We start from the raw sequence: 26698 nt of genomic DNA on the forward strand, positions 1-26698 counted from the left end.
ACTCGTTTGCTAACCCTGTGCAAACTGGCTTCATTCTCAATCTTCCATAAACTGTCAAGATTGATCTTTCCTAAAAGGTACAGCTGGTCAGAATACACTTGAAAATCCTTCAAAGGCTCCCAAATGCTTTCAAAATAAAGTCCAAATTCCTTAGCTTGCAAGCCATTTCCTGATCTGGCTCCCCACTCCAGTCTCCCCAGTCACACCTATCCACCACCACACTGCGTTCACTCCAGTCAAACTGAACCCCTTGCTGGACTTCCAATGTGTCAGCCCCCTCACACCACCATGCGCTTGCCTGTGCCTTTCCCTTTTCCGCTCCAAGCTCTCATCCACCTGGTTAACCCTTCAGATTCAGTTCACGCAGCATTTCCTCCCAGAATCCTTTCTCTGTGTTCCCAGAGACACACCCTGGGCGTATCCCTAACGAAACATTTATCCCTCTATCACGTGAGAGTCCACCTCACTCACCTATGTATCCCCAGAGCCAACCACATCAACAGGCGATCAGAGAGGGAAAAGGCTGATAGGAGCCAGCTTCTCAGAATATACTGACAGTCCGTGTTTCAGGGCTCCCGTTCAGGGGGAATCGCTAGGGCGAATAAGGTCACACTCACCAAGTCCAGCTTTCCCCAGGCTCCGATAGGTGGCGGAGTGGGATAGGCAAACACAGGGTCCATGGCTGTCCAGTCTGTAAACACCCAGAGCTCCCACCATCATCACCTAGCACCCAGCAGACGCTCACTAAATTCTTGTAGAAGAAATTAAACACAGACCACAAGACCGTGTCGTGAAGGTGAACAGGTTTGAAGGGCGTGAATATTTCGATACTGCCTCTTACCACAGGTGGTCACGCGGTGGTGGCGCAGACCTGGGCATGCGCAGGAGACCCTGGGAGTTGTAGTTCACCAGGTGAACCGAGAACGGCGAGACCGCGCTGAGCATCCCGGGAACTGTAGTGTTAGCAAAGGGGCGCGCTCTGCGCGGGCGCAAACGGACAGCCATTTCCGGGCACTTTTCCGCAGCATTTCGCAAAAGGAGAGAATCCAGGAGTAGCGATGGCTACCTACAGCTTGGCGAACGAGCGACTACGCGCCCTGGAAGACATCGAACGGGAAATTGGAGCCATTCTTCAGAATGCAGGTTCGGGATACGACGACCAGAGGAGGAGCGGCAGCGAGAGCGAGAGCTAGACCGACCGTGCGCACATGCGCCGACCGGTGACTGGGAGTGGGGTTGGGAGGGATCCTAAGTGGGTGCAGGGGTGGGTGGGGCTGGCTCTGGGGCGCGGCTATACTGGCAGTCTCCGGATAGCCCCGCCCACTCTCCACCCCGGCAGGTACAGTGATCTTGGAACTTTCCAAGGAAAAAACCAATGAGCGGCTCCTAGACCGACAGGCAGCGGCCTTCACCGCATCGGTGCAGCACGTGGAGGCGGAGCTGTCGGCTCAGATCCGCTATCTCACTCAGGTGGGTATGTGTGTGTGTGTGTGTGTGTGTGTGTGTGTGTGTGTTGGAACGTCCTACGCGCGCGTGTGTGTGTGTGTGTGTGTGTTTTGGACCATGCAACACGCCCACCCCAGCTCTCTGCCTTAGCCTTAGCCTTCAGGAGTCCCGGGCAGAGCTTTGGTCTCGGGAGCCAAGCAAGACCAGCCCTACCCAGCAGGCCTGTTGACCCTGGCAGGACCCCTCCCTTCCAGGGTAGGTTTTCTATGTCACTGAGTTGCATCACATGAGCCACTGGATGGGGAAGTCCTGGGAGAGGGTGTGTGAACAATACGAAAGCCACAGGATATGCTCTTAGAAACTTGACCTGACCTCAAGGGTATGGAGCCCCAGATGGCTACCTCCTGAGGAAAGGAACAGGATTGAAAGGGTTCTGAGGTCATTATAACAGCAACTACCCTTTACTAAACTTTTACAGTGTGCCAGACACTCTGCATTATCTAATCCTATAACAACTCTAGGAAGTAGTTAGTTACTGTCATCCCCATTTTACAGATGAGGTTAACAGAAGTTCAGTGATATGCCCTAGGTAATCCAGCTAACCACGTGGCATAGCAAATTCAGACGCAGGGAAGAAATGAGGCAAGAGACCTGATGCCTGGCTGGGGAGATGGGAAAGGGGAGGGGTGCTTCTTTGATCAATCTAAATGTCCTGTAGGTGGCCACAGGGCAGCCCCATGAGGGCTCCAGCTACTCTTCGAGGAAGGACTGTCAGATGGCCCTGAAGCGAGTGGACTATGCTCGTCTCAAGCTCAGTGAGGTGGCTCGAACCTGTGAGCAGATGCTGGAAAACTAGGCCAAGCAGGTGAAAAGCTTGGAAGGAGAGCTCCACCTACACCCCAGGACAGAACCTGGAGAGCATGGGGTGCCCCGTACATGCCCTGCTGGTCAGAAGCCATGAGGACAAAGGCACAAAAGGTGGGAATGGAGAACCTTAAAGACCAAGTCCATGCATGGCTGTGCCCTGGCTCCTCCTGCCATGCACTTCGCCGAGCGCTGACAAGCTCAGAACAGGAGACAGAGACTAAAGACGCCCAACCCACTTCCTCAGGTCCCTGCCCCAGGGTTCTGGCAGACTTGAACCAATGCAGACACATTTTTGTTCACTGGAAAAGATAAAATGAGAACTAAGGGTTTTGATAATAAAAACAATAACACTAAAAACAAGGAGCTCAGACTCTCATTGGGGCATATATGGGTGATGTAAGGGGTTGAGGAAGTAAAACCAGGCTGTATGGCAGCTGCTGAGGAGGGGGGGGTGGGAAAGCGGGAGAGGGCTGAAGTTGGGGAGGAACACTGCTGTGGTGTGAAGAGACAAGGACAAGACACAAGGGACTTGGGACAAGGAGGTTGGCAGGGATTGGGGGATGCGCCGAGGGGGAAGGTGTCAGGTGGCCATCAGCAGAGAAGCTGAAGCCAGGAATCATGGTAAGAGGGCAAGGGCATGAGACCAATGTCTGCAGAAAGAAGAGTCAATAATTATAAAAATAAGTTTTAGTAGTTAAAAAAATCCACGTATAGAATTTGTACAAGATATCTAGTATAAGAGGTGATTTTACATTACAGCATAGAAAAAAAAAACAAAACGGAGGGAAGGTTTAAGAGAGGGCAGTGGCTGGTTAGTTGTGTATTAAACATTGACAAATATGTAGAGAGTGCCTACCATGTGCCAGGGATGGCTCTAGTATATTAACCGCATTTGATACTGAATAAATCATAATCTGCCCTCACAAGCTTCCATTCTTTAAGCATTGGCGTCTGCTGCCACACGCACATAATGAAGGTGCAAATCTGGAAAAGATAAAGAAATTAAGAGATGAGCTCTGAGATAAAGGGAAGTTGGGTGGGGGAGTGGGGGGCAAGGGGTGATAGCTTGAACTGGGGAATCAGACTCCAAAACATTGACTATAGATCAGGTACAGAGTAGGTGCTCAATAAAGATGTGTGAATTGAATGAATAGCTCCTACCTTCCTCCATCGCTTCATGTCCCACTCGTCTGCTCTAGCTGCCGTCTTGATGTTGCCCAAGCACTGCCTGGCTTTGAAGGCCATGCACTGGTCCCTCGGCCTATGGTGGCTTCCCTCCCTCCCCATTCTGTAGTCTGGCTGACTCTTCCCTCATCGCCTGTTGTCCATGGTGCAGGCAGCCTCCACATTTGCCAGCCTGAGAGCTACTGTGGGCAGGATCCCTGCCAAGGAGGCTCTGGATCCCTGGAGGAGGGGTTCAGAAGCCCAGTTTACCTGGAGGACACTGTAGTGACTGCTCCCTCCTCTTCTTGCACAGCATGTAGAGCAGGGCTCCAGTGAGGAGGAAAACGATGCCCAAGAGGGACAGCACCGGCACCATGGCTGCTGTCCCAGCTGCAGGACCCACATTTTCTCCCAGCTGCTTCTGGTTCCCCATGGCCCCAGGCCTTGCCCCCAGACGGTGGCCCGAAGTGTAAGTGGTAGTCTCATTGGGGTGGATGAGGTTTTTGTCCAACGAAGGTGCTCCTTCTGGAGGGGTGGGCTGCTGGGAATGCTGCAGGGTGGGTGGCAGGTACTTCTGTGCAGGGGTGCCCGTGGCTGAAGGTGTCTTTTCTGTGGGCTCAGGAACCTGGGTGCTGCGGGGAGGTACATGTCCCTCGCGGGCCACGCTCCTGGCGTGAGCACGTCCACATTCTGAAGAAGCAAGAAGTGAGGAATCAGGGCTATGAGGGGATAAGGTGAAGAACTAGATAGAGGGAAGGGTAGTGAGTGGGTCAAGGAGAACATCAAGGGAACAGCTAAATGCCAGGAGAGAAAGGCAGGGGCAGAGGGAAAACATGGGGAGATGGAAGTGAGCAAACCACAACGTGGAGCCACTGGGGCGAGCATGCATTCTGAACTGGGAAGTCAGGAGACCTGGGTTGGAACCCGGGCTCTGCTACAAAGTAGCTGTGACCTTGCCCCTTGTCTCTTAACCTCTCTGGGATTCATTTCTTTCAGCTGTAAAGCAGGGATAATTTTAGTACTAAAGGCCAGAGTAGCCAGGAAGAGTAAATGAATAAGGTAGGTCTACGTAGCCAAAGGGCAGTAGGGGTACCACCAATGCTACAGAAGACAACTTTAGCTGGGACCTGGAAGAACAGTTTGTGTCTTAATGGTTATGTATTTATTTTAGGAGAAAAATACAACCAGCATATCAAATGTGTGACTTCACAGATGTTCCTGCTTAGGACTAGTTGCCATTAAGTTTTTCAGAAGTGGCTGTGTACACTTAAGATTTATTCGTTTCATTGTTTGTAAATTTTACCTCAAAAGAAAAAAAAAAGGAACAATAAAATATAAAACCCTCCTTAATAATACACATGATGGGGGCTTCCCTGGTGGCGCAGTGGTTGAGAATCTGCCTGCCAATGCAGGGGACACGGGTTCGAGCCCCGGTCTGGGAAGATCCCACATGCCACGGAGCAACTGGGCCCGTGAGCCACAATTACTGAGCCTGCGCGTCTGGAGCCTGTGCTCCGCAACAAGAGAGGCCGCGACAGTGAGAGGCCCGCGCACCGCGATGAAGAGTGGTCCCCACTCGCCGCAACTGGAGAAAGCCCTCGCACAGAAACGAAGACCCAACACAGTCATAAATAAATAAATAAAAGAACGTGAATTTCTTTAAAAAAAAAAAATAATAATAATACACATGATGAAATGTCTGGGGATAAAGTATAGTCAACCCTGCAACTTACTTGGAAGTGCACCAAAAAATATTAGGCAGGTTGATGAGGAATAGAGGGATGGATAGACAGATGGGTGTGCAATAAAGCAAATATAGTTAAAATGCTGTAAACTCGATATTGTAAAATATAAAATATATTTGCTTTATTATGTACGCATATAAAAATCAAATATTATAGAATCTAGGTGGTGGGTATATGGATGTTCACTGTACAAATCTTTCAACTTTTATTTATGTCTTTAAATTTCCATAATAAATTACTGGAAAATAAAAATAGTGCCTTGATTTCAAGGAAAACATTAAGTAAATGCACAGGTGATAGGATGAATTGGCAAAAATCCTGGAAGTGATGGTGAGTGATTTCTGGTAAACAGGGACTTAAGTGAAAGTACACAGAATAGGAATGCGAGGTGTCAAAGGGGAAAGGGCTGAGGCAAAGAAAAGTGTAAGGTGGAGGCGGCCAAGCCCTGGAGACAGAGCCTGGGGAGGAGGGAGAAAGCGCTCACCTTCACGATCAAAGCAGCGCATCAGTTCCTGGACCCACCGGTCACTGCTGCCTCCACACACACTAACCAAGGGTAGCTGGAACCTGTAAGGAAGGACGTGGTCTCAGCTGCGTCTCCAATCTCCGCTCCCCTTCCCTCCCCCCCTTTCCCAGCTCTTTCCTCGTTCCAAAGAAGTGAGGTCACTGCCAAGATTCAGCAGTTTCTGCTGGGACTGGGAAATTCCAGGCGGGACAGGGAAACTAAGGTGTGGAGAATTAGGGCAAACATAACCTAATGTTATGGGGACTATAGAGGGGACTAGGGGTCCTCCCAGAAGGAGCTCAAGTCTGACCAGAGAGGGTCCTGGAGGCTCCAGGAGGCTCTGCGCTCCCAGGGGTGGGTGAGATTACCTGACGTAGGAAGAGCAACGTTGATAGACTTTCAGGTATTTTCGGAGATGTCCCATGTATTGATCGTTAGGAGGGGAGTGGGAAGAAATTCTTGTATCACAGGGACAACTTCCAGCGATGCTACCTTCATTGCCATCGCCTGAGCAGGACCGAAGTGGTCAGCACAGGTTCCCCGGTTCAGGGGCTCACACAGCGGTAAACTTAGCCTCCAACCCACAGCCCCACTGCAGCCTCTCCCCTAGACCCGGGGATCTGAGCCCCTCCCACCCCCCTCCCACCCCCCGGGCTCAACTCACACATTACACTCCCCAAACACGTCCATAATCACACCTGGACCCTGGTGTTCCCCAGCCCGTCCCCAACCCCAGGCAGCTGGCCCTCCCCCTGCCCCGGCTGCCGTGGGGACCCTGGCTCCCCACTTATTCAACTCAACCCCGCGGCCCTCGTGTCCCCCATCCCCTTCCCCGGATTCGGGGATCTGGGCACCAGCCCGGCCCCCGACGAACCTGGAGGAGTGTGGCACGCTAGAAAGAGTAGGAGCAAGAGGAACCGGAGTTCCCAGCCCAGCATCATCTCGGGCCCGCCTCGCCCTGCGCCCTGTCTGACTCCCAGACGTGCTCCAGAGTCTGACGTCCAGCCGGTTTCTCAATGGCTTTCGCTTCCTTCTCCCGCTACGGCCGAGATTGTGCGGGAGACGGCGGCCGTCGGCACCGAGGCGGGGCGCGAGGCGGCGGCGCCTCCCTCTGGGCGCCCTCACCGTCTCGAACTGATAAGTGCGGTCAGTACCGTTTTAACCGCGTGATCGCCGGCCTGGGGCGGCGGGGAAACTCCGGGAGGCGGAGCTCCTCCGCCCGCGCCCCCGCACCCAGCCCAGAGCCCCGTCGAGGGGGCAGCCAGGAATGTTTGAAGAAGGCGAAAGAAAGCGGAAGAAAGTCCAGGCTGCAGGGCCAGGCGCGGCGGGCGGGCACTGCCCACTAGGCTGATCCGGTTCGGCCCGGGGATGCCAGCCCCGCCCACCCGCCCTCCGAAGGTCAGTCGGCTGGACCTCCTCCTTCGAGAGGCTTTCACTTTTCGGGCTCGGGTCCGGCGCACGGGGATCCAGTCACATGGCTGGAGTGACCGCGGCGGATGAGTCCGCGCGCCCAGCAGCGCAGACACTGCCCTGAGCGCCTCTGCGCCGCGCAAGACACAGGGGGCGTGGCAACCCGAGGAGCCGGCGCGGGGCTCGGGCAGCCTGACGTCACGCCCCACCCCGAGGTATTTACCTTCGAAAAGTGGTGGCGGCTGCAGGTACCGGAGTAGCGGACCGGACGGGAGGGGCTAGGTGTACCGGGGCTCACCGCCAAACCTATTCAAGCCGAAGAGATGCCCTAGCTCCTCTCCCCCTCCTCCCACACCCCACAGACGGATCCAAAACTTCCCTCCTCACCAAACCCTTGCCCATAGGATTAGCGCTCTCCCACTTCTATCCTCAACTCAGACCCTACCTTTGAGGGTTTGAGCCTCAAATTTTGAGCCCCAAAGACCACCTCCCTCCCGACTACCCATCCTTAACCCTAATCACCCACTTTCAAGTCTGGACCCCATTCTCACCCTGAATTCCCATCCTCAGCCCTGAAAACTCCTTTCTCGCTCCTAACACTCATCCATAGATTCCACCCTAAGTGACCCTCAGACCCACACTCTCCCCCATTTTATGACCCAGCCCCAAACTCTCCCGAGTACCTCTCTCTCACCATATATCCCTCCCTCTGCTCAGTCTGGGCCCAGGCCTTGTGCCCCTGAAGACATGGAGTTTGTGTCTGGATACCGGGATGAGTTCCTGGATTTCGCTGCCCTCCTCTTTGGCTGGTTCCGCAAGTTCGTGGCGGAGCGCAGGGCCGTGGGGACCCGCCCTGAGGGCTGCTGGCGGGAGCTGGAGGCTCAGATCAGGAGGCTGCCCCAGGACCGCGCCCTTTGGGTGCTCCACGTCCTGCCCAACCGTAGCGTGGGCATCAGCCTGGGGCAAGGGGCAGAGCCAGGCCCTGCACCAGGCCTGGGGGCTGCCCGGCTCCTGGGAGACGAGCCCGCACTCCACCTGCGGGACCTAAGCCCCTATGTCAGCTTTGTCAGCCTGGAGGAAGGGGAGGAGGAGGAGGAGGAAGAGGAAGAAGGAGAGAATGGAGAGGAGGAGGATGCAGGCACCGGGAAAGTAGAAACAGAGGAGGATGGGGAGCCAGCCCCTACCAGCAGGGACTCCCCACAGGAAGCAAACCCCCCAGGGGAGGCAGAGGAGACCGAGCAGGAGGCAGGAGGTCACGAGGTTGGCTGCCAAGAGGACAGGGCGGAGGACGAACCAGGGCCTGAGAGGAGGAAGGGACAGAGAAGTGGTAAGAACCCAAGGCTGGCCCTGCCCTGCCCCCGCCCAGGCATACTCCCCTTCAAAGCCCTCCTCCGCCCCTCAGAATCCAGTTAGGAGTCACAAATGGGTGGCCCTCCAGCCAATCTGGCCTAAAAAGGTGTCTTCATTGATCCACAATGTTCTTTGTTTTTTAAATTTGAGCCAACATTTAAACATTAAAAGAAAAAAATTCCAGAAGTCTGGAGTTACCCCTTCTCAAGAAAAATGTAAAGTTCCCACAGCAGGCCCACATTTCCACCTGGCAGCAAATGCTGGTTCTCTGTAGCCGCAGTCCCCTTCCGATGAGGCATGCCCTCTCTACCTAGTCCCCTTCGCTCAGTCTCCTAGTCCCCGTGGGCATTTGATTTGGTATCCCTGACCCTGACCGTCTTTGCCCCCCCGCCCCCGACTTTTCCCTTTTTCCCCAGAGGCGGCCCCCCTGCACCTTTCCTGCATCCTCCTGGTGACGGATGAACACGGCACCATCTTGGGCATTGACCTGCTGATGGATGGAGGGCAGGGGAGTGCAGGCAGGGGCTCAGGGACACAGAACCTGGCTCCTCGGGCCTATGCTCTCCTCTGCCACAGCATGGCCTGCCCCATGGGCTCTGGAGACCCCCGAAAGCCCCGAAAGCTTACTGTGGGAGACGCCCAGCTGCATCGGTACAGAAACCTGGTAGAGGGTGGGGAAGCCTGGGGCCCTGGGCTCCTGAGCCCCCCAGCCTGATGCCGTCTCCACCCCCATTCAGGGAGCTGGAGAATCTGGTCCCAAGGCTGAGAGTGAAGCTAGCCAAGACCCCGATGCGGACATGGGGTCCCCGGCCCGGCTTCACCTTTGCCTCCCTTCGGGCTCGAACCTGCCATGTTTGTCACAGGCATAGCTTTGAAGTGAAGCTAACCCCCTGGTGAGCAGCCTGCAGAGATGGAGCGAGCGGAAGGAAGACCCCCAACAGTCAGGCAAACAGAGAGGAAGCAGGCTGGTGGGGGGCCCTGCAGACAGACAGAGTGAGGGACAGGGAAACAAGAAGATGACACACACACAAAAAAGCTGTTATAGGCAGAGAGAGTACAAACAGACTGAGTGCGTACGGGCAGCCGCAGGACAGATGGACAGCAGACAGGGGACCTACATACACTAACACTGAGTGCCCACCCCCCCCACCCCCTGTGACCCCAGCCCCCAGTGTGGCGCTGTCTTGTACTGCGGAGAGGCGTGTCTCCGGGCTGACTGGAAGCGAAGCCCAGATGATGTGAGCCACCGATTTTGGTGCCCAAGGCTTGCAGCCTTCATGGAGCGGGCCGGAGAACTGGCAACTCTGCCTTTTACCTACACCGCAGGTACCCTAAGGAGGTCAGGATGGGTGGGGGAAAGTGGGGCCCGGTCTTTGGAACTGGGGCCCCAGGTGCCTGGGAACAGGGTCCTGGGCTTGAAGGCTAAGTGCCTGGGGCTGGAATCTAGATCCCTGGAATAACAGCTGGGTGCTGGGTATTTGGGGCTGGGGGCTAGACCCCTGGGGCTGGACACAGCATCTCTGGAGCTGAGGACTGAGTGCCCTGGTCCCTGAGAGAACTTATGGGATTCGGGAGTAGGGATTCAAATACTTGTTTCTCAGCTTCACCACTAACTGGTGACCTGAAACAAATCACTTTACTTCTTAGAGCTATTTCCTCACCTGTGAAGTGGGCAGACTAACAAATGTTAAAACCCATGGAATTGTTATATGGGTTCTGTGGGCTACGCTGTAGACACTCAGAAATGTTAATAGTTCTCTGTCTGACTAGAACCAGACTCAGACTCAGGGTCCTGGGGAGAGACTGAGGAGAGCCAAAGTCTGGAATCCTGGCCACCAGGCCCTCAACCCCTCCCCTCATCCTTCTCCAGAGGTGACCAGTGAAACCTTTAACAAGGAGGCCTTCCTGGCCTCACGAGGCCTCACTCGTGGCTACTGGACCCAGCTCAGCATGCTGATTACAGGCCCTGGCACCCCCGGGCACCCAAGGGGCAGCACGCCATCCCTCAGCATTCTTCTCAATGGTGCGTGGGGCCTCTCTCCAGGCATAAGTCCCTCAGACTAGAGGGAAGGACGGGAGAGCAAAGAGTTGTCCGGATCCTAGATAACCCCTCCACATACACACCAAACCTCACCACCACCACCAGGGCATTTCATGCCTCTCCCCAACCCTCAGAAAAGTCACCCCTGCCCAGCCCATCCAGAAGCCCCATCCCTAGGCAGCTCCCCATTCCTCCTGCTGCAGCTCCAGGCCCTCTCTCAGGGAACACAGCTCCTTTGGAAGAAGGAAGAGGCCAGGTGGGGACCTCCCTGACACCAGGCTCCTCTTCTTTCATCCTCTCAGGAGATCCCTACCAGCTTCTTCAGGGGCATGGGCCTGCTCTGATGCCTCCTGTGCCCCCACATCCACCCAGGGGCCTCTTTGGTGAGCTGGAGGGGCCCTGAGGGAGCTAGGGGTAGGGACGGGGCCTGGAGGGCCAGCAGTCTCGGTGGCTGAGAAAAGGGGCTATTAGACAGGAGAGGTGGGGGTCCAGGCCTGGGGCAAGGTCCCCGGTAACCCACTCTCCCCAGGCTCGTGGCAGGATTACTACACATGGCGGGGCCTCAGCTTGGACTCCCCCATGGCTGTGCTTCTCACCTACCCGCTGACTGTGTACTACGTCATCACCCATCTGGTGCCCCAGTCCTGTAAGGAGGGCGGAGGCGGGGGGAGGAGTGCGTGGAGCAGGGGGGCCAGTGGGGTGGGAGGGGAGGAGGAGACCGTATTCTTAAATGGCTAGCTTATCACCCAGTCCCTGAGCTCAACATCCAGAACAAACAGTCACTGAAAATCCATGTGGTGGAGGCTGGGAAGGAGTTCGACCTCATCATGGTGTTTTGGGTAAGTCCCTCCAGGCCTGAGGGCTGGGCATTTGGGTGTGGAGGTGGACACAGGGTGGGACCCAGATCTGTCCTCTTTGCCCTTCAGGAGCTCTTGGTCTTGCTCCCCCACGTGGCCCTGGAGCTGCAGTTTGTGGGTGACAGCCTGCCCCCTGAGAGTGACCAGCAGCATTTTACCCTGCAGAGGGTGAGGGCTGAGGGGGGCCCTGCTCTTTAGCCCTAACCCTCCTGCTGTCCTCCTGGCTGGGCTCTGCCTTTCCGATCCCTGCCTCCTCTCCCCTGTCTTACCTGATGCATCTTCCAGTACCGTAACTTCCACCGGCTTCTCCACCCCACTCCAAACTCCCCAGGATGACCTCGAAGTGTCTGTCCATCCTGGTTCCGGGGTATCAGCACGGCTCAGCTCTGGGACTAAGGAGAAGGGGGGCCGCAGGGACCTGCAGATCAAGGTGTCTGCACGGCCCTACCACCTGCTCCAGGGGCCCAAGCCTGACTTGGTTATCGGTAAGCGCCTGGGGTAGGAGCATGGGGGAGGTGGGAGGAGGCCATGGGAGCCAGCTTCTCCCTGCTCTCCTTCCCTCCGCAGGATTTAACTCTGGCTTTAGTCTAAAGGACACTTGGCTGAGCTCGCTGCCCAGGTTACAGGTGGGGGATGGGACAAAAGGGACCTTCTCTCACCTCCTGCCCGGTCCCTCCTCCTTTTCTGAAAGTCTCTTCTTCCCCATCATCTGCTCTACAGACCTGGGGTGCGCCAGCGGGTCCTCCTACCCCCCTCTGTGCCTGCCTCGTGCCTCTTCCCATCCCGGTCCGTCTGGGTCCTCGGGAGGTACGTGGGGTTGGAAGCCTTTCTGAGAGTGTCTGAGGCCCCGCCCCCACCCCAGTCCCTCCGAGTGCCAGCCTTCTTCACCGAGAGCAGCGAGTACGGCTGTGTGATGGACGACCAGACCATGGCGGTGGCCACGGGAGGGGGCACCAGCCCTCCACAGCCCAACCCTTTCCGTTCCCCCTTTCGCCTCAGAGCGGCGGACAACTGTATGCCCTGGTAAGGCCTTCTTACTCTCTGGCCGCGCATCCTGAAAGGCCCACCTCTACCCTCGTCTCTGCGGTCCTGGGACCCTCCTGGCCCAGCCCTACACCCTGCTTTCGCCGCCCGCACTCCCACCACCCCCATTGGAGGGTCTCGACAACGCCCACACACCCCTCTTTAGATGCAGCTCACAAAAATCTCTCCAACTCCTCGTTTCCCAGCCCACCCCCCCCAACCCAACCCCTCTGCAAAAAAAAGCCAGGTTACGCTCGGGCTGGCAGAGCCCTAAGTTTAGCCCCACCCCCTGAAACTCGGAGCCCACAAACTCCGCCCCTTGGGAAAATCCCGGCCTCTTGGCCCCGCCCCTGACGGCGACGCGCCCCCCCTCAGGTACTGCAACGCCTTCATCTTCCACCTGATCTACAAGCCTCCGCAAGGGAGCTGGGCCCGCCCCGCGCCAGGGCCCGCGCCCCCCGCCCCAACTCCTACCGCTCCTCCCGCCCCTGCCCGTAGGCGCCGAGGAGAAAAGAAACCTGGGCGGGGGGCCCGCCGGCGGAGGTGAGGGCGGGGAGGTAGCAGTCCACCCCCTCCCCTAACACGCCTCGGAAAGGAACACGAAACAGGCGAGGCCGAGGGGGAGGCCGGTTGGCGGAACACGAAAAGGTAAATAAAGTTACTTGTTTGAAACCACTGAGTCAAACGCTCATAACTGGGTCCTTAAATGGAAAGAGGATTAAAGGATTTACGGATGACATTTTCTTCCATCTTTCTTCAGTTCCTCGACAGCTGTCCCCTCTCTTACGTGGGATTCTGACCCTCCTGGGTAATCCCAAACTTCTTCTAATGTGTGTGTTGATAAGGCATTTTCCGGCCCCAGTAACAGGCAGGGACCGGATCCGAGTCAAGCAAGACCAAGAAACAGAAAGTGGCTTCTCTCTGGGGGGGAGAGGGGGCGGGGGCAGGGGAGGCATGCAACCTCCTAGGGGCACTCACAACCTTGGTTTAGAGTCAGTGAAAGACCCCAGCCACCCAACTGTCCAAGTTAGAAACTTCATGGCCATCCTTGACTCCACCTTCTCTCATCCTTCACGTCCCATAAAGAACCAGCTCCAGCTGAGTCAGGCTGCTGGTCACTCAACATCCAGCAGTTTATGTCCAGTCCCACTGCAAATGCCACCATATCTCATGTTCCTTCCAAAACAGACATTCGAAACATTACTCTCTGCTTAAATCCCTTCAATGACTTTCCTCTACTTTTAAAGTCCCCGTGAGTGTGGGCCGGGCTTAATGACTCTTATCACAAAGTATAGAAAGGGAAAAATAGTGGAGAAACCTGGCAGACACCACCTGCACCAAGTGACTAGGTTTACAAGAAATAAGAAGTCATGTTGACGTTATGCTCCCTGACATGATGCAATAAGGCCACATCCCCTCTGTAGTATTCTTCCCCAAAATCCATAACTTTAGACTAATCATGAGAACACACCAGACAAAACCAAACTGTGGGACAGTCTACAAAACCCCTGACTGCTATTCTTCAAAAGTATCAAAGTCACGAAAAGCAAAGAAAGACCAAGAAACGGTGACAGATTGGAAGAGACTAAGGAGACATGACAACTAAATATGATTCAGTATCCTGGTTTGATCTCTGGAACAGAAAAAAAAAAATTAATGGAAAAACTGGAGAAATTCAAATAAAGTTTTCAGTTTAGCTAATGGTATTGTATCAATGCTAATTTCTTAGTTTTGATAAACACGCTGTGGTTATAGAAGAAGCAATAAGGAAGATGTGTGAGGAGTATTTGGGAACACTCTACTGTCTTTGCACCCCACCTATAAATCTAAAATTTTTTAGATTTTTTCAAAAAAAATCTTTTTCAAAAAAAAACTTATTCAAAAAAAAAAAGTTTAAAATTTCAGACTCTTTAGTATGGCTGGTAAGGTGCTTCTCTTTCTGTCATCCTCTTTTATTATAACTATCTTATTATCAAAGTTTCCAAATATACACAAAAGCCCAGAAGACTCAGCATAATGAATCTCTATATGCCCATCACCCAGCTTCAACAATTATCAACATTTTTCAAATTTTATTATTACTCCCTGTGATAATGTGATAATATAAGAAATATATATTTGGTCTGCGTGCCCCATTTCTGGCACAAGAGCTTCTATAACCTGAGTGACAGAGGTGAGAGGAGCATCTTTTGTTATTCATAATAAGCCCCTTTCAACCATACCTGAGTTTAATAAGGTAACTCTAGGTGGGCCCTTATTTAACTTCAGGATGGAAGTTAGATACTAGAGGAACCAACCGTATGATTAGAGGGCTGAAACGTTCAGCCCCACCCCTTGCTATCCAAGGGAGAGGAGCGGGGCTGGAGATTAAGTTAATCACCAAGCAACGTGCATAAAAATCCCTAAACGATGGGGTTCAGAGAGCTTCTGGGTTAATGAACACACTGAGGTACTGAGGCTGGCACACCTGGAGAGAACATGGAAGCTCCAGGCTACCCCCTCTTCCCTCACCACACCTTGCCCTATACCTCTTTTCCATTTTGCAGTTCCTTTATAACAAACCAGTAATAATTAGTAAACTGTTTTCCCGAGTTCTGTGAGCCATTTTAGCAAATTATTGAACCTGAGAAGGAGATCACAGGAAGCCTCAGTTTATAGTCAGTTGGTCAGTGGGCCCAGGGCTTGCAATTAGCATCTGAGGTGGGGGCAGTCTTTTAGGACTGAGCCCTTAACCTGTGGCAGTCTGTGCTCACTCTGGGTATTTCGTGTCAGAAGTGATTGAATTGGGACTTCCCTGGTGGCACAGTGGTAAAGAATCTGCCTGCCAACGCAGGGGACACAGGTTCAATCCCTGGTCTGGGAAGATCCCACATGCCGTGGAGCAACTAAGCCTGTGCGCCACAACTACTGAGCCCGTGCTCTAGAGCCCACATGCTGCAACAATTGAGCCCGTGTGCTGCAACTGTTGAAGCCCACGTGCCTAGAGCCCGTGGTACGCAACAAGAGAAGCCACTGCAATGAGAAGCCCACGCACTGCAACGAAGAGTAGCCCCTGCTCGCCACAACTAGAGAAAGCCTGTGTGCAGCAATGGAGACCCAACGCAGCCAAAATAAATAAATACATACATACATACCCTGTTTAAAAAAAAAAAAAAAGAATTGATTGAACTGTAGGACACCCAGTTGGTGTCAGGGTAGTTGGAGAATTGGTTGGTGTGAGAGAACAAACAAAAACAAAAGAAACACCTATTTGGTGTCAAAAGTGCTATTAGTAAAAACAGCTAATAGTTGGTGTCAGAAGTGAGATTTGCTAGACTGGCCCTAGCTCACAGAAATATGTGGTTTGAGAGGAGAAAGGATAAAAAGATGGGAGATGCCGAACCTTTGATTCCTGGGTGGCCATGTGGTCACCCATGGCATGGAGCAGCAGCTGTGCTGCACTCAGTTACTAAAGGTAAAAGTAACCAGTGGAATTTAAAGTTGGATTCAACTCCCAGGAAGTTGTTTCACTAGATGCATAAGGAAATGCAAACCAAAAAGAGAAAAAGTGAAATATACAATCCCTTGGTGATTATTTGTAATAGCTAAAATGAAATTTAAAAAGAGTTCTGGTTTGGACTTTGGTGCTAGACTAAGCTCGGGTTTGAGTCAGTCTGAGTTTTGGCCACTGGCCTCAAAGCTATCCAGTAAATAATTAGCCTGGGACAACAGAAAGTACCTCTAAGGCCTCTGCTCACCAAGAAGGCAGTCAGCATGGGGGGAAGGCAAAAACCAAGGATCTACTGAAACCAGGAATATAGTTGTGAAGGAGTTGCTTCATTTTGTAGATTGGTATCATCAGCTTCCTGAAGGACCTTTACTAAAATGGATTGTGAGAGTGACTAATTTAGGGGCAGTATCTTTGTTTATAAGTGCTGCAGGATAGAACAGCATGTTTGGATTGATACAGGACCCACAGTTCACTATTAAACAATCATAGATGGCTGTACGCCAACCAGACACACAGGAGGTTATTCCTGAGGAATAATCCTAAAGCTCTCCAGGACCCACCAAAAGTCACCTCATTAGCATAAACTCAGGTATAGTCAAAGGGGCCTGTTATGTATAACAAAAGACACTCCTCTCACCTCTTATCACTCAGGAAATTCCAAGGGTTTTACACGCTTCTGAGCCAAGAACCTGGGATGAAGACCAAAATATGTATTTCTTACATCACAATATCACACACCCCCAGCTGTTTCCCAGAGTGTTTTAAAGCACATCCCAGACATCAGTTATCTCCCTTATATGCATCTATAACTAATAAAGGCTTTTAAAAAATGTAACCACCATGCCATTATCATACCCAATAAACTTAACAATTATTCTTTAATATCACAATACCCAGTTCATATTCAAATTTCTTGAATTATCTCAGAAATGGCTTTTACAGTTGGTTTGTTACAATCAAGAAATGAATAAGATCTACACATGGCTTTCGGTTGTTATCGCTCTTAAGTTTTTTTGTTTTTTTCTATAACAGAACTCCTTCCCTTTTTTATTTTCAGTCCACTGATTCAATGAGAAACTAAATCACTTGTCCTGTAGAATGTTCCTCATTCTGGATCTGGCTGATTATTTCCTCTGGGTGTTTTTTTAATCTGTTCATCTATATTCTTTAGTTCTATAATCTGGCAGTTAGATCTAGATGACAAGGCCCTTTTAATGTGGCCGCTGCCAACCTCCACAGGCTGATCTCATCCTGCTTCCTGCCCCCTCTCTACCCTCGAGCCAGGGGCTCTAAATGAAGACACGACACTCTTTCAGTGTGGAACTTCCCTGTTTTCTTGCACAATTAGTTCCTTCTCAGCCTAAAGCTCACTTCCTTAGGAAGGGAGGCCTTCCTTGACCCCAGATGAGGGTAGACACCCCCTGATAATACCTTGTAAATCCCCTACAGCCATAAAAGGGCAGCCTAGGTCCCTGGTGGATTGAGGGGAAAGAGAACTTTTCCCCACTCCCTTGGCCAGAAAAATAACCTCTCCCTAAGTTCCTGCCATCTCCTACATGAAAGCATATTGTTATCTCCGAGCAGCGGGGTTACTAAGGATTTGTTTATTCATTTTGTTTTGCTGTCCTGCTCATTTTTCTTCCGTGAACACACAGTACTTTTGTAATAAAGACATTTAATTTACAAATTTGCCCACCTTAATAATTCACTTACTAAATACTGATTGAATGCACACACGGCTTTGTGTTAGAGATGCAGTGGGGAAAAAAAAACAAGAGAATGGTCCCTGCTTCCATGAAATTTACAAGGATCCCTTACCCCCATCACTCTCTATCACATTACTCTTTTATTTTCTTTGAGCATGTATCACAGTTATTTTGTTATGTCATTCATTTATTTATGTTTATTACCCCTCCTCCTCCAATACACACTAAAAAGTGAATTTCATGAAAGGGGAGACCTTGTCTGTCTGATTATAACTATGCTCCAGCACAGTGCCTGGGACATAATAGCCACTCGGCATTTACTAAAGGAATTTTTTTTTTTTTTTCTGGCTGCGCAGCTTGAGGGATCTTAGTTCCCTGACCAGAGATTGAACTCCAGCCCACGGCAATGAAAGCACCAAGTCCTAACCGCTGGACAGCCAGGGAATTCCCTAAAGGACTTTTAGAAACCTATTCCTGCTATACTGGAGGGAAAATAGACTATGAGAGGGTAAGACTTGAGACAGATCAGCTAGGAGTTTTTGGTAGCAATACAGGCAAGAGCTGATGGTGCCTTGATGCTGGAGAGAAACAGGTTAAATCCTAGGGCTAATGAGGAGGTAGAAATAACAGGTGGTGAGCAATCATATTGGAACAAGGGGAGGACAGAGAAGGAGCTGAACGTTCCCAGCCAGGACAACCAGATCGAAGAAGGAAGTGCCGTATGCTCAGCGGGGACACAGGAAGAGGAGGGATGGAGTTAGAGCGGTTGGAAGGGGTGGGAGAGAAAGGTAATGAATTCAGGGTGGGACTTGTTAAGTTTGAAATGCTCATGGGACCTCGCGGTGGAGATTCTGGTAGGCAATTGACATGTGAGATGGAACTCACACAACTAGGAGAGTGGATGAGGACCCTAGAAAGAAGAAGGGGCCTTCAAAACAGAATCCTGGTGGAGGTAAGGATGGTCAGAGGAAGAGGAGCCAACTAGGAGAGGGAGAAGTGCTGAGAGCAGTGGAAAACCAGGAGGGTTCAGAAACAAAGAAAGGGCGGTCAGCTGTGCCAGATGCTGCTTAGGCCAGGTCAGATCAAGGTGAAGAAATGTCCCCTGTACTTCACAACAAAGACAAGAGAGTATTCAACAGAGTGGTGATGGCAGCCTTGAGAGGGTGGATAGTGAGAGGGAGGCGAATTGGAGGCAACAATTGGGCAACTTAGAGAATACAGAAGACCCTAAACGGAAAATTCAAATGGCCCTCAATCCCAACACCCAGAGATAACCATCATCGCCATTTTGGTGTGTTTACAGTCTCTTTTATCAAAATGTACATATTTTTACAAACTTTAATCATATTGTACATCATGCTAACTAGCTTGCTCTTTTAATAAAACAGTATGTTATGAACAGCTTTTGGGGACTTCCCTGGTGGCACAGTGGTTAAGAATCCGCCTGCCAATGCAGGGGGCACGGGTTCAAGCCCTGGTCCGGGAAGATCCCACATGCTGCGGAGCAACTAAGCCCGTGCGCCACAACTACTGAGCCTGCACTCTAGAACCCACGAGCCACAACTACTGAGCCCTCGCGCCACAACTACTGAAGCCCATGTGCCTAGAGCCCATGCTCTGCAACAAGAGTAGCCACCACAATGAGAAGCCTGCGCACCGCAACAAAGAGTAGCCCCCACTCGCTGCAACTAGAGAAAGCACGCACGCAGCAACGAAGATCCAACGCAACCAAAAATAAAAAGTAAATAAATAAATAAATGTATAATATGTTATGAACAGCTTTTTATGTCATTAGACAGTCTCTTTGTCTCATCTGTCTATACAGATGGCTGTATATTAGTTTACTTTATGAATGTGACATGGCCTAGTGGGACATTTAGGCAGTTCCTAATTTTTCTCTATTATAAAGGAAGGAGGAAGTAGAAAGTGTCCCAGCTGGGAACCAAAGCGGGACCCAAGGCTGTCTGGGCCTCCCTGGTGGGCGGGGAGTTGATATGCCTGAGACACTTCGCATGGAGTTTCCGGCCAAGGAAGGAGGAAGGCAGTTTGCAGGGTCCGAGGTAGAAGCGTAGGGTGAGGAAGACAACATGGGCCTGTGTGGGGTGCTAGTCCCAACCCAGCCTCGTGGACACAGATCTGAGGCCTAGAAGACAGGAACCACAGACAGAAGCCAAAGAGCTGCTGTAAAGCCGAGGGGCATGAAGAGCACAGCACAGCACCTAGAGCCCAGGAAGCAAAGTCATACGCTTCCACTGTCAACACGCCAGAAGTCCACACTTGCCAACATAACCGTTGTCACCGTGACTTATCCCCACATGACTCTGTTCATCCCCTCTTGGGTTCAATCTCCTACCTCCTCCCTTTCCTGCCCCAGATCCTCTCATTGGACCCTCTGGGATTTAAGATCAACAAGATCCCCCAAATCATCCACCTCTTCTCTTGGTTTTCCCTTTGCCTTCTTGCTCTCAGAAACTTGGTGCTCCTCCAAAGCCACTACCCCCTTGCAACCCTTTGAAGAAATATTTTTTCTCCCACATTCCACAAATTCTGAGATGAGGCAGTTGTCTTTCTTACCGTATGTTTTTGCTTCCAGAAAATTTCTCCTCCCTCCAAAACCCCAGCCTCTTTGAAGCACATGCCAGGAGACTAGACCAGCCATTACCCTTCCTGTGGCAATCATCTTGTAACATCTACCAGCTTCATCAAGGGCTTAAGCATTTGGCTTATGTTTACTTCTCCATCATTAATCATGTCTTCATTTGTGTAACTAAGACATCCACTGAGATAATACATCCAACAGCCCAACCTCTCAGCTCCCTGTCCTCTTCTCTTCCACCCCTCCTCAGCCACACGCTCCAATGGCCAAACCCTAGAGCCCTGTCATTACCAGTAACGGCACCTCTTCCAACCTTCTGATTCCCAGCGCCCCACTACTATCCATCCTTCTAGTCCCCTCTCTGATATCCTCAGTTCAACAATCCTTCAACCTTTCAGGTTCTTTAGTCCACATTTTCACTGTCCATCACCCTCTTCACATCTTCACATCCCACCTCACCCAGTTTAGGTCCGATTGTCCATGACTATAATGATTCCTTCGCACACACTCTTAATGCTCTTGTCCCACCATTTTCCTTGCAAAACTGCAAGAAGGATCAAACCAAACTCCACCAACAATGAGACTTTCCCTGAGCAACTGAGCACGGCTGGGGATAAACAAGTGTGCTGACAAATCTCACTTTGAATGTGTAACAACAAATCACAAGTGGGCTTGTAGCACACCCAACCATCCTATGATTTCTCTGCTCAATACTCTCTTCTGCCCTCTGAAATTCCCCTTCTTGCCTCAGATGGCAACACTGCACGCCCCCATCCTCAGAACTTCCTCATCTTTCCACCAGCGCTTCTTATGATATCTATTCCCCGCAATTTCCGTTTTTCTGTTTGTTTTTTGGTCATTCATGTTAAATGCATTCCTCAAATGTCTGGTCATCCTTTCTTCTCCATTCACATCCCAACCACTCTGATGAAGAGTACCCTTGTTGAGATAATGCCAAGCCCAATGGTCAGTATTCACTCTCTTAGCAGAATTTAACAGAGTTGTTAAATGCACTCGCTCTTTGAAGCACTGTGTTGGCCTCTGGGACAGCACATTCTCCTGGTTTTCCTCCCCCTTTGCTAGGGTATCCTTTTGCTGTCTCCTCCTCCTCTTGCCTCTCTGTCTATCCTCTACTCTCTTTTCTCCCTTGCCCTCCACACCTGTCTTCCCCGTGCTTCCTCGTGTTTATTTTGTTTTTAATATTTATTTATTTATTTATTTAGCTGTGCCCGATCTTAGTTGCAGCATGCGGGATCTTTAGTTGCGGCATACAAACTCTTAGTTGCGGCATGTGGGATCTAGTTCCCTGACCAGGGATTGAACCTGGGCCCCCTGCATTGGGAACGTGGAGTCTTAGCCACTGGACCGCCAGGGAAGTCCCTTTTTTTTTTTAAGTATTTATTTTTGGCCATGCCGTGCAGCACGCGGGATTTTAGTTCCCTGACCAGGGATCGAACCCATGCCCCCTGCAGTGGAAGTGCAGAGTCTTAAACACTGGACTGCCAGGGAAGTGCCTGCTGTGCCCATTCTTTGCAGGCCAAGCCCGTTTCCCCAGGGCCTTTGCACTTACTGTTCCCTTCGCTGGAACACTCTTCCTCCCAAATCCCACTTCCTTCCTGAAGGTCACTGCCTCAGAGAGACCTTCCCTGACCTCACTAACTAAAATAGCCTGTCAGTCTACCTCCTTGTTTCCTTTTTCTTCACAACACGTATTTCTCCCTAAAGTTGTATATGTATTGTTGACTTGTTTATTGTCTGCCTCTCCCCAACTGAATCCCCAGCATATTGAACAATATCTGGTACACAGTAAGTACTCAATAAACCTTTGTTCATATGAAAGAAAGAAAAGGAGAGGGAAGAAAGAGAGAAAGAACAGGTAAGCAAAAAGCCTGAGAAAACAGGTTTCGGTTAAAGCCAGCTTAAATCACCAGCTCCTTCCCTCTGCATATTCCATCAATCATGTTGATGGTAGCACAGCAATTACAAGCATAAGAGTCTGCCAGGCATGAGTACAAGTCCCAGTTTGACTGATGTCAGCTGTGTGGTTTTAAGCAAGTTACTTAATCTCTCTGAGCCACATACCCCCCTTCGGCAAATTTTTATGAGTGCCTATTTACAACAGAGGCATTACGCCATATCTGTTGTGAGGATTATATAAGATAATTTATGAAATATCTCTGATACCAATCATAAGTGCTAATCATAAATGCTCAGTAATCTGGTGTCATTTATGACCATTCTTCAAGTTTTGCCATGATACATTTTCATCTGTTTATAATCATCTGTGTTTGCAATTCAGATTTTCTCAGTGATCAAAGAATTATTTAGGACTGTTTTGGTGGGTTTTGTTTTGTTTTTTTTTGTTTTTGGCCATGCCACACAGCATGCCGGATCTTAGTTCCCTGACCAAGGATTGAACCCGTGCCCCCTGCAGTGGAAGCGTGGAGTCTTTTTTTTTTTTTTTTTGGCTGCGTTGGGTCTTCGTTGCTACGTGGGGGCTTTCTCTTCGTTGCTGCGTTCGGGCTTCTCATTGCGGTGGCTTCTCTTGCTGCGGACCACGGGCTATAGGCCCGCAGGCTTCAGTAGCTGCTGCACGCAGGCTCAGTAGTTGTCGTTCACGGGCTCTAGAGCGCAGGCTCAGTAGTTGGGGCGCATGGGCTTAGTTGCTCCGAGGCATGTGGAATCTTCCCAGACCAGGGATTGAACCCGTGTTCCCTGCATTGGCAGGTGGATTCTTAACCACTGCGCCATCAGGGAAGCCCGGAAGCGTGGAGTCAACCACTGGACCACCAGGGAAGTCCCAGGACTGTTTGGGGGTTTTTTAACGGTTGGATTTTTTTACTTAAACATTTGTAAATTTCTGGTTTATTGCATTGTGGTTGGAGAAGGTGGCCAGTACAATTTCAAGTTTGGGGTTATCTGGTATTTCCTTCAGAACTTCATATTTTATCAATATTTATAAATGCTTCATTGACATTGAAAAATGTGTGTTCTCCATTTATGAGATACAAAGTTCAAGAAATATCATTTGAAGGCAAGCTCCAGGATGGAGACTTTATCTATTGCTGTATTCCTGGTATCCAGCAAAGGTCATGGTGCACATCAGACACATTCAGTAAATATTTGCTGAATGAGTGGCTAATTAATCAATCACCTTATTATCATTTAGATTCTCAATACCTTTGTACCTTTGTGTATTTTTTCTTACTTCATCGGCCAAAGACTGCTGAGTTATGTCACAGTTTCTCACCACTAATATATTTTCTAGTCTATATAGCTATATAGATATATATATAGTTTCCCAGGGTATTTCTAAGTATTTGGACTTTATATATTTCAATACAATATGATTTCGTGCCTAAAGGTTTATGGCTGTTATATAATCATTGTAAATATACTCTACATCAATATAAAATGAACACTTAACAAAACATTATCTATACCATATGGTTTAATTTTATTATGCATTTATTATTTGGAATAAGCAAAACATAATAATAAAATTCAAAATGTGCAATAGTACCTTTTCATAAAAGTGAAAAGTAATTTCCCTTTCCCTCTGGTCTCCCATTGCCCTGTTTCCCTCCCCTGAGGCAACTACTGTTAACAGAATTTTGCTGATTAGCCTAATTTGGAAACATTTATTTTTTTCATAGCGTTTAAAATAGTTACATGAATTGTTTTGATCCATATATTTGGTATAATTAGTGATCTTATTTTATGTTTTCTCTTTCTTATGCCTCCTTGATGCTTTATATTCTGCTATATGGATTACATTTTCTTTGCTTTTATCTTCTCTGGAGGTTTGCAAGGCATATATCTCATTTTTTATTTCTCTAATGTTTTCCTTTAACATTTCCAAAAGTATTCTTAACTTGTATTTCTTGACTTGAAGTCAAGAATAAAATAACATGGGAATTCCCTGGCGGTCCAGTGGCTAGGACTCCGCGCTTCCACTGAAAGGTGCACGGGTTCGATCCCTGGTTGGGGAACTAAGATACCGTATGCCATGTGACTTGGCCAAAAAAAAAAAAAAAAAAAAAGGAGTAAAATAACATGCTATGAGTCTCCCCAGTTAAATCAAGAAGTTAAGCATATCTGTTTCCTCCCCTCCTCAGATAATGTTGATAAAACTGGGAGTTACAGGTAGAGATTGTTATTATTGTTCTAATCTTGCTCTGTGGTTGTAAGGGAGACTTACCCACCTGTTAAGGGTTCAATTGTATCTCCCCAAAATTCATATGTTGAAGTATTAACCCCCAGTACCTCAGAATGTGACTGTATTTGGAGACAGGGTCTTTAAAGAGGTAATAAAGTCAAAAAGAGGTCATTACAGTGAGTCCTAATCCAATATGACGGATGTCCTTATAAAAAGAGGAAATCTGGACACCAATGTGTAAAGAAGAAAGATCATGTGAAGACACAGGGAGATGGCCGCCACCTACAAGCCAAACAAAGGGGCCGCAGAAGAAACCAATCCTACTAATGCCTTGATCTCAGACTTCTGACCTCCTGAACTGTGAGAAATAAATGTCTGCTCTTTAAGTCACCCAGTCCCTGGTACTTTGTTATGGCAGCCTTAGCAAACGAATACATCACCCAAAATAACTCAAGGAAAAAGGGGATCATGGGCAAGCCCCCTCTCATGGTCCCACACAGTGTCTCTAACGACCCTCTAGAGAGGAACCTATAGAGGGGGACGGAGCACGATGTATTACTGCCTGCCCTGCCCTGCCCTCTGTGGGCATCTCTTCCTTGACACTCAGTGGTCCCTGATGAGGATGCAGTGACTGATGCCTCTTGGATGACATTGACCAGGAAGTGACCCTCCCCTGCTCAGGATTCTGCCTTGCTAGCTTCCCATTATAAGGAGGTAAACAATATTTACTGCAACATTTAGATATCTTCCCCTGGAGGGAACGAGGAGAGAGACACCAGGCATGAACTCCTGCTCTAGTGACCTTGTCCCTTGCCCCCACAACCGAGATTGTGTCTCACTGGCAGATAACTCATTTCCAACGCTCCACCTCTTTCCACAATTCTCTCCCAATCTCTGCTGAGTTGATGCCCTTTTCTCAGGAAACACCACCCCTTCCTTCCTATGGAAAGAATCTATTCCCCAAACCTTCTTGGGCCTTGTAAACATTATAGCCAAATGCATTTTTCCTGGTATGCAGTGCCTACTCACCACAAACATACAGTGGAGGGCGACTGTGGGTGCGTGGGTGCAGCGAGCTCAGTCTCCAGGGGTCTCAGCTGGGAGAGGGAAGAGAAGAGAAATGCTGAAGGGTTGTATCTGCAACCCTGGATTCAAACACTCCACACCATCTGATGAATATTTCCCTTCTGAAGACTCCATCTGGTCCTCATCTGGCTGATAACACTGGCTTCACCAAGCTAAGAGAGCATTCACCCTCCACCCTACCCAGGTTACATTACAAAACATCCGCAGTCGAAATTCATAGGGTCCTCTGAACAGCGTCACTCTTACGCCTGGGTCTCCCTCCATACCTCTCACTTCCATGGTTTTGACTTCCCCACTTCAGGGAAAAAAACCACTACCCATTCAGTTGCCCAAACCCCAAATTTAGAAACCATCTTTGATTTCCTTCTTTTCTTCCATCACCTCCACATTCAACTCACCCGTGATCCAGTTCTCTCCCTATGCATCCCCGTGGTCCACACCTATGTCATTTCTCACCTGGGCTACTGTGATAGCCTCCTCACATTGGTCCCCCTGCTTCCACTCTTCCCCACCTCTGCCAATACAATCCATTTGCCAGGCATCACCAAAATGATCTTTTAAAAATTAAATAAAATCATGTCACTCCCTTGCTTAAAACCCTCCAAAGCCTTCTAGACTCCCCAGAAGGCCCTACATGATCTAGCCCCTGCCTACCTCTCTCATCTTGCCTGTCTCCTCCTCTCGGACCCCTCTGCCCCATCCTAATCACTGACCTCTTTCTGGTTCCTTAATACAACTCTTCTCCCCCAGAGCCTTTGCCTGTTCCCTCAACCAGAATGTGCTTTGCCTCCAGCTCATCACATGGCTGTCTCCTCCCGTCCTTCAGGCCTCCTCCGAGAGGCTCCCCTCTCTGAGTGGAAGCAACAGAGCATCATGGTCAAGAGCACAGACCCTGGAGCCAAACTGCCAGGATTCCACTGCAGGCTCTTCCAGTTTCCTGATCTGCAAGACGGGGATGAGGATAACCATTCCGCTTCCTCATAGGTTTGTTATGAGAATTACAGGAGTTAATACATGTTAAATACTTAGACTGGCATACACGTGAGACAGTATTATGATGTCAGTTGTTATTATTATTATATCCTGCAGGCCCACTGCTAACATTTGTAAGGCCTAGGACAGCAGCACAAATGAAGGCACACGTACTGTAAGTCTAAATATTTTATTGTATATGGGACTTCCCTGGCGGTCCAGTGGTTAAGACTCTGCACTTCCAATGCAGGGGGCGTGAGTTCAAACCCTGGCTGGAGAAC

At 50.1% G+C, this 26698-nt stretch overlaps 4 protein-coding genes and 1 long non-coding RNA gene across 11 annotated transcripts in view; 2 read left to right on the forward strand and 3 right to left on the reverse strand.

Annotated features, from left to right (window-relative positions):
- The window catches only part of PELP1 (proline, glutamate and leucine rich protein 1), a 45770-nt gene extending 44779 nt beyond the window's left edge, over positions 1–991 (reverse strand). Inside the window, exon 1 of one of the 2 annotated variants that reach the window (XM_057535514.1) lies at positions 842–991. Coding sequence is in view for 1 of the 2 variants with exons in the window: in XM_028168148.2 (XP_028023949.2) it covers positions 618–680 (63 nt within the window). In the remaining variant the exon portion in view is untranslated. The other variant, XM_028168148.2, reaches the window with a different exon arrangement.
- Positions 989–2673, forward strand: MED11 (mediator complex subunit 11). Its single transcript, XM_007166491.3, has 3 exons — positions 989–1143; positions 1340–1470; positions 2165–2673. Exons 1-3 carry the CDS (start codon positions 1059–1061, stop codon positions 2300–2302), a joined length of 354 nt encoding a protein of 117 aa, XP_007166553.1. The 5' UTR covers positions 989–1058; the 3' UTR covers positions 2303–2673.
- A 312-nt stretch (positions 2674–2985) lies between these two features.
- CXCL16 (C-X-C motif chemokine ligand 16) lies at positions 2986–7004 on the reverse strand. The gene is made up of 5 exons (XM_007166490.3): positions 6602–7004; positions 6096–6234; positions 5707–5789; positions 3748–4167; positions 2986–3297 (listed from the first exon to the last, which is right to left on the reverse strand). Exons 1-5 carry the CDS (start codon positions 6666–6668, stop codon positions 3251–3253), a joined length of 756 nt encoding a protein of 251 aa, XP_007166552.1. The 5' UTR covers positions 6669–7004; the 3' UTR covers positions 2986–3250.
- A 268-nt stretch (positions 7005–7272) lies between these two features.
- Positions 7273–13074, forward strand: ZMYND15 (zinc finger MYND-type containing 15). 6 transcript variants are annotated; one of them, XM_057535518.1, is made up of 13 exons: positions 7276–8464; positions 8904–9138; positions 9225–9380; positions 9653–9813; positions 10358–10510; positions 10831–10911; positions 11058–11174; positions 11267–11367; positions 11455–11553; positions 11717–11870; positions 11953–12011; positions 12248–12408; positions 12784–13074. In XM_057535518.1, the coding sequence occupies exons 1-13, from the start codon at positions 7792–7794 to the stop codon at positions 12953–12955; spliced, it is 2322 nt and encodes a 773-aa protein (XP_057391501.1). In that variant the 5' UTR covers positions 7276–7791; the 3' UTR covers positions 12956–13074. The 6 variants fall into 6 exon arrangements, with proteins under 6 accessions (XP_057391498.1, XP_057391499.1, XP_057391503.1 ...); XM_057535519.1 differs by having other exon boundaries at positions 11279–11367; XM_057535515.1 differs by having other exon boundaries at positions 7273–8464; positions 11267–11553.
- LOC130705864 (uncharacterized) overlaps positions 8354–26698 on the reverse strand; it is a 33102-nt gene continuing 14757 nt past the window's right edge. The window contains exons 4-6 of the long non-coding RNA XR_009006252.1: positions 25389–25456; positions 11655–11777; positions 8354–8437 (exon numbers count right to left, since the gene is read on the reverse strand). This is a non-coding gene — a long non-coding RNA (uncharacterized LOC130705864). The remainder of the gene's footprint in view (positions 8438–11654; positions 11778–25388; positions 25457–26698) is intronic.

The sequence above is a fragment of the Balaenoptera acutorostrata genome, chromosome 20, assembly GCF_949987535.1.
Source record: "Balaenoptera acutorostrata chromosome 20, mBalAcu1.1, whole genome shotgun sequence".
NCBI classification, from domain to species: domain Eukaryota; kingdom Metazoa; phylum Chordata; class Mammalia; order Artiodactyla; family Balaenopteridae; genus Balaenoptera; species Balaenoptera acutorostrata.

Excerpts from the sequence above, each read along its gene's own strand:
- MED11 (XM_007166491.3), top strand. The coding sequence starts at position 1,059 with ATGGCTACCTACAGCTTGGCGAACGAGCGACTACGCGCCCTGGAAGAC. Across the intron at positions 1,144-1,339 it reads AGCCATTCTTCAGAATGCAG|GTACAGTGATCTTGGAACTT; the intron begins GTTCGGGATACG and ends CCACCCCGGCAG. Across the intron at positions 1,471-2,164 it reads AGATCCGCTATCTCACTCAG|GTGGCCACAGGGCAGCCCCA; the intron begins GTGGGTATGTGT and ends AATGTCCTGTAG.
- CXCL16 (XM_007166490.3), bottom strand. The coding sequence starts at position 6,668 with ATGATGCTGGGCTGGGAACTCCGGTTCCTCTTGCTCCTACTCTTTCTA. Across the intron at positions 5,790-6,095 it reads CGTTGCTCTTCCTACGTCAG|GTTCCAGCTACCCTTGGTTA; the intron begins GTAATCTCACCC and ends CCTTCCTTACAG. Across the intron at positions 3,298-3,747 it reads GTCACTACAGTGTCCTCCAG|ATTTGCACCTTCATTATGTG; the intron begins GTAAACTGGGCT and ends TATCTTTTCCAG.
- ZMYND15 (XM_057535515.1), top strand. The coding sequence starts at position 7,792 with ATGACCCAGCCCCAAACTCTCCCGAGTACCTCTCTCTCACCATATATC. Across the intron at positions 10,912-11,057 it reads TCCACCCAGGGGCCTCTTTG|GCTCGTGGCAGGATTACTAC; the intron begins GTGAGCTGGAGG and ends CACTCTCCCCAG. Across the intron at positions 12,012-12,247 it reads GCTCGCTGCCCAGGTTACAG|TCCCTCCGAGTGCCAGCCTT; the intron begins GTGGGGGATGGG and ends CCCCCACCCCAG.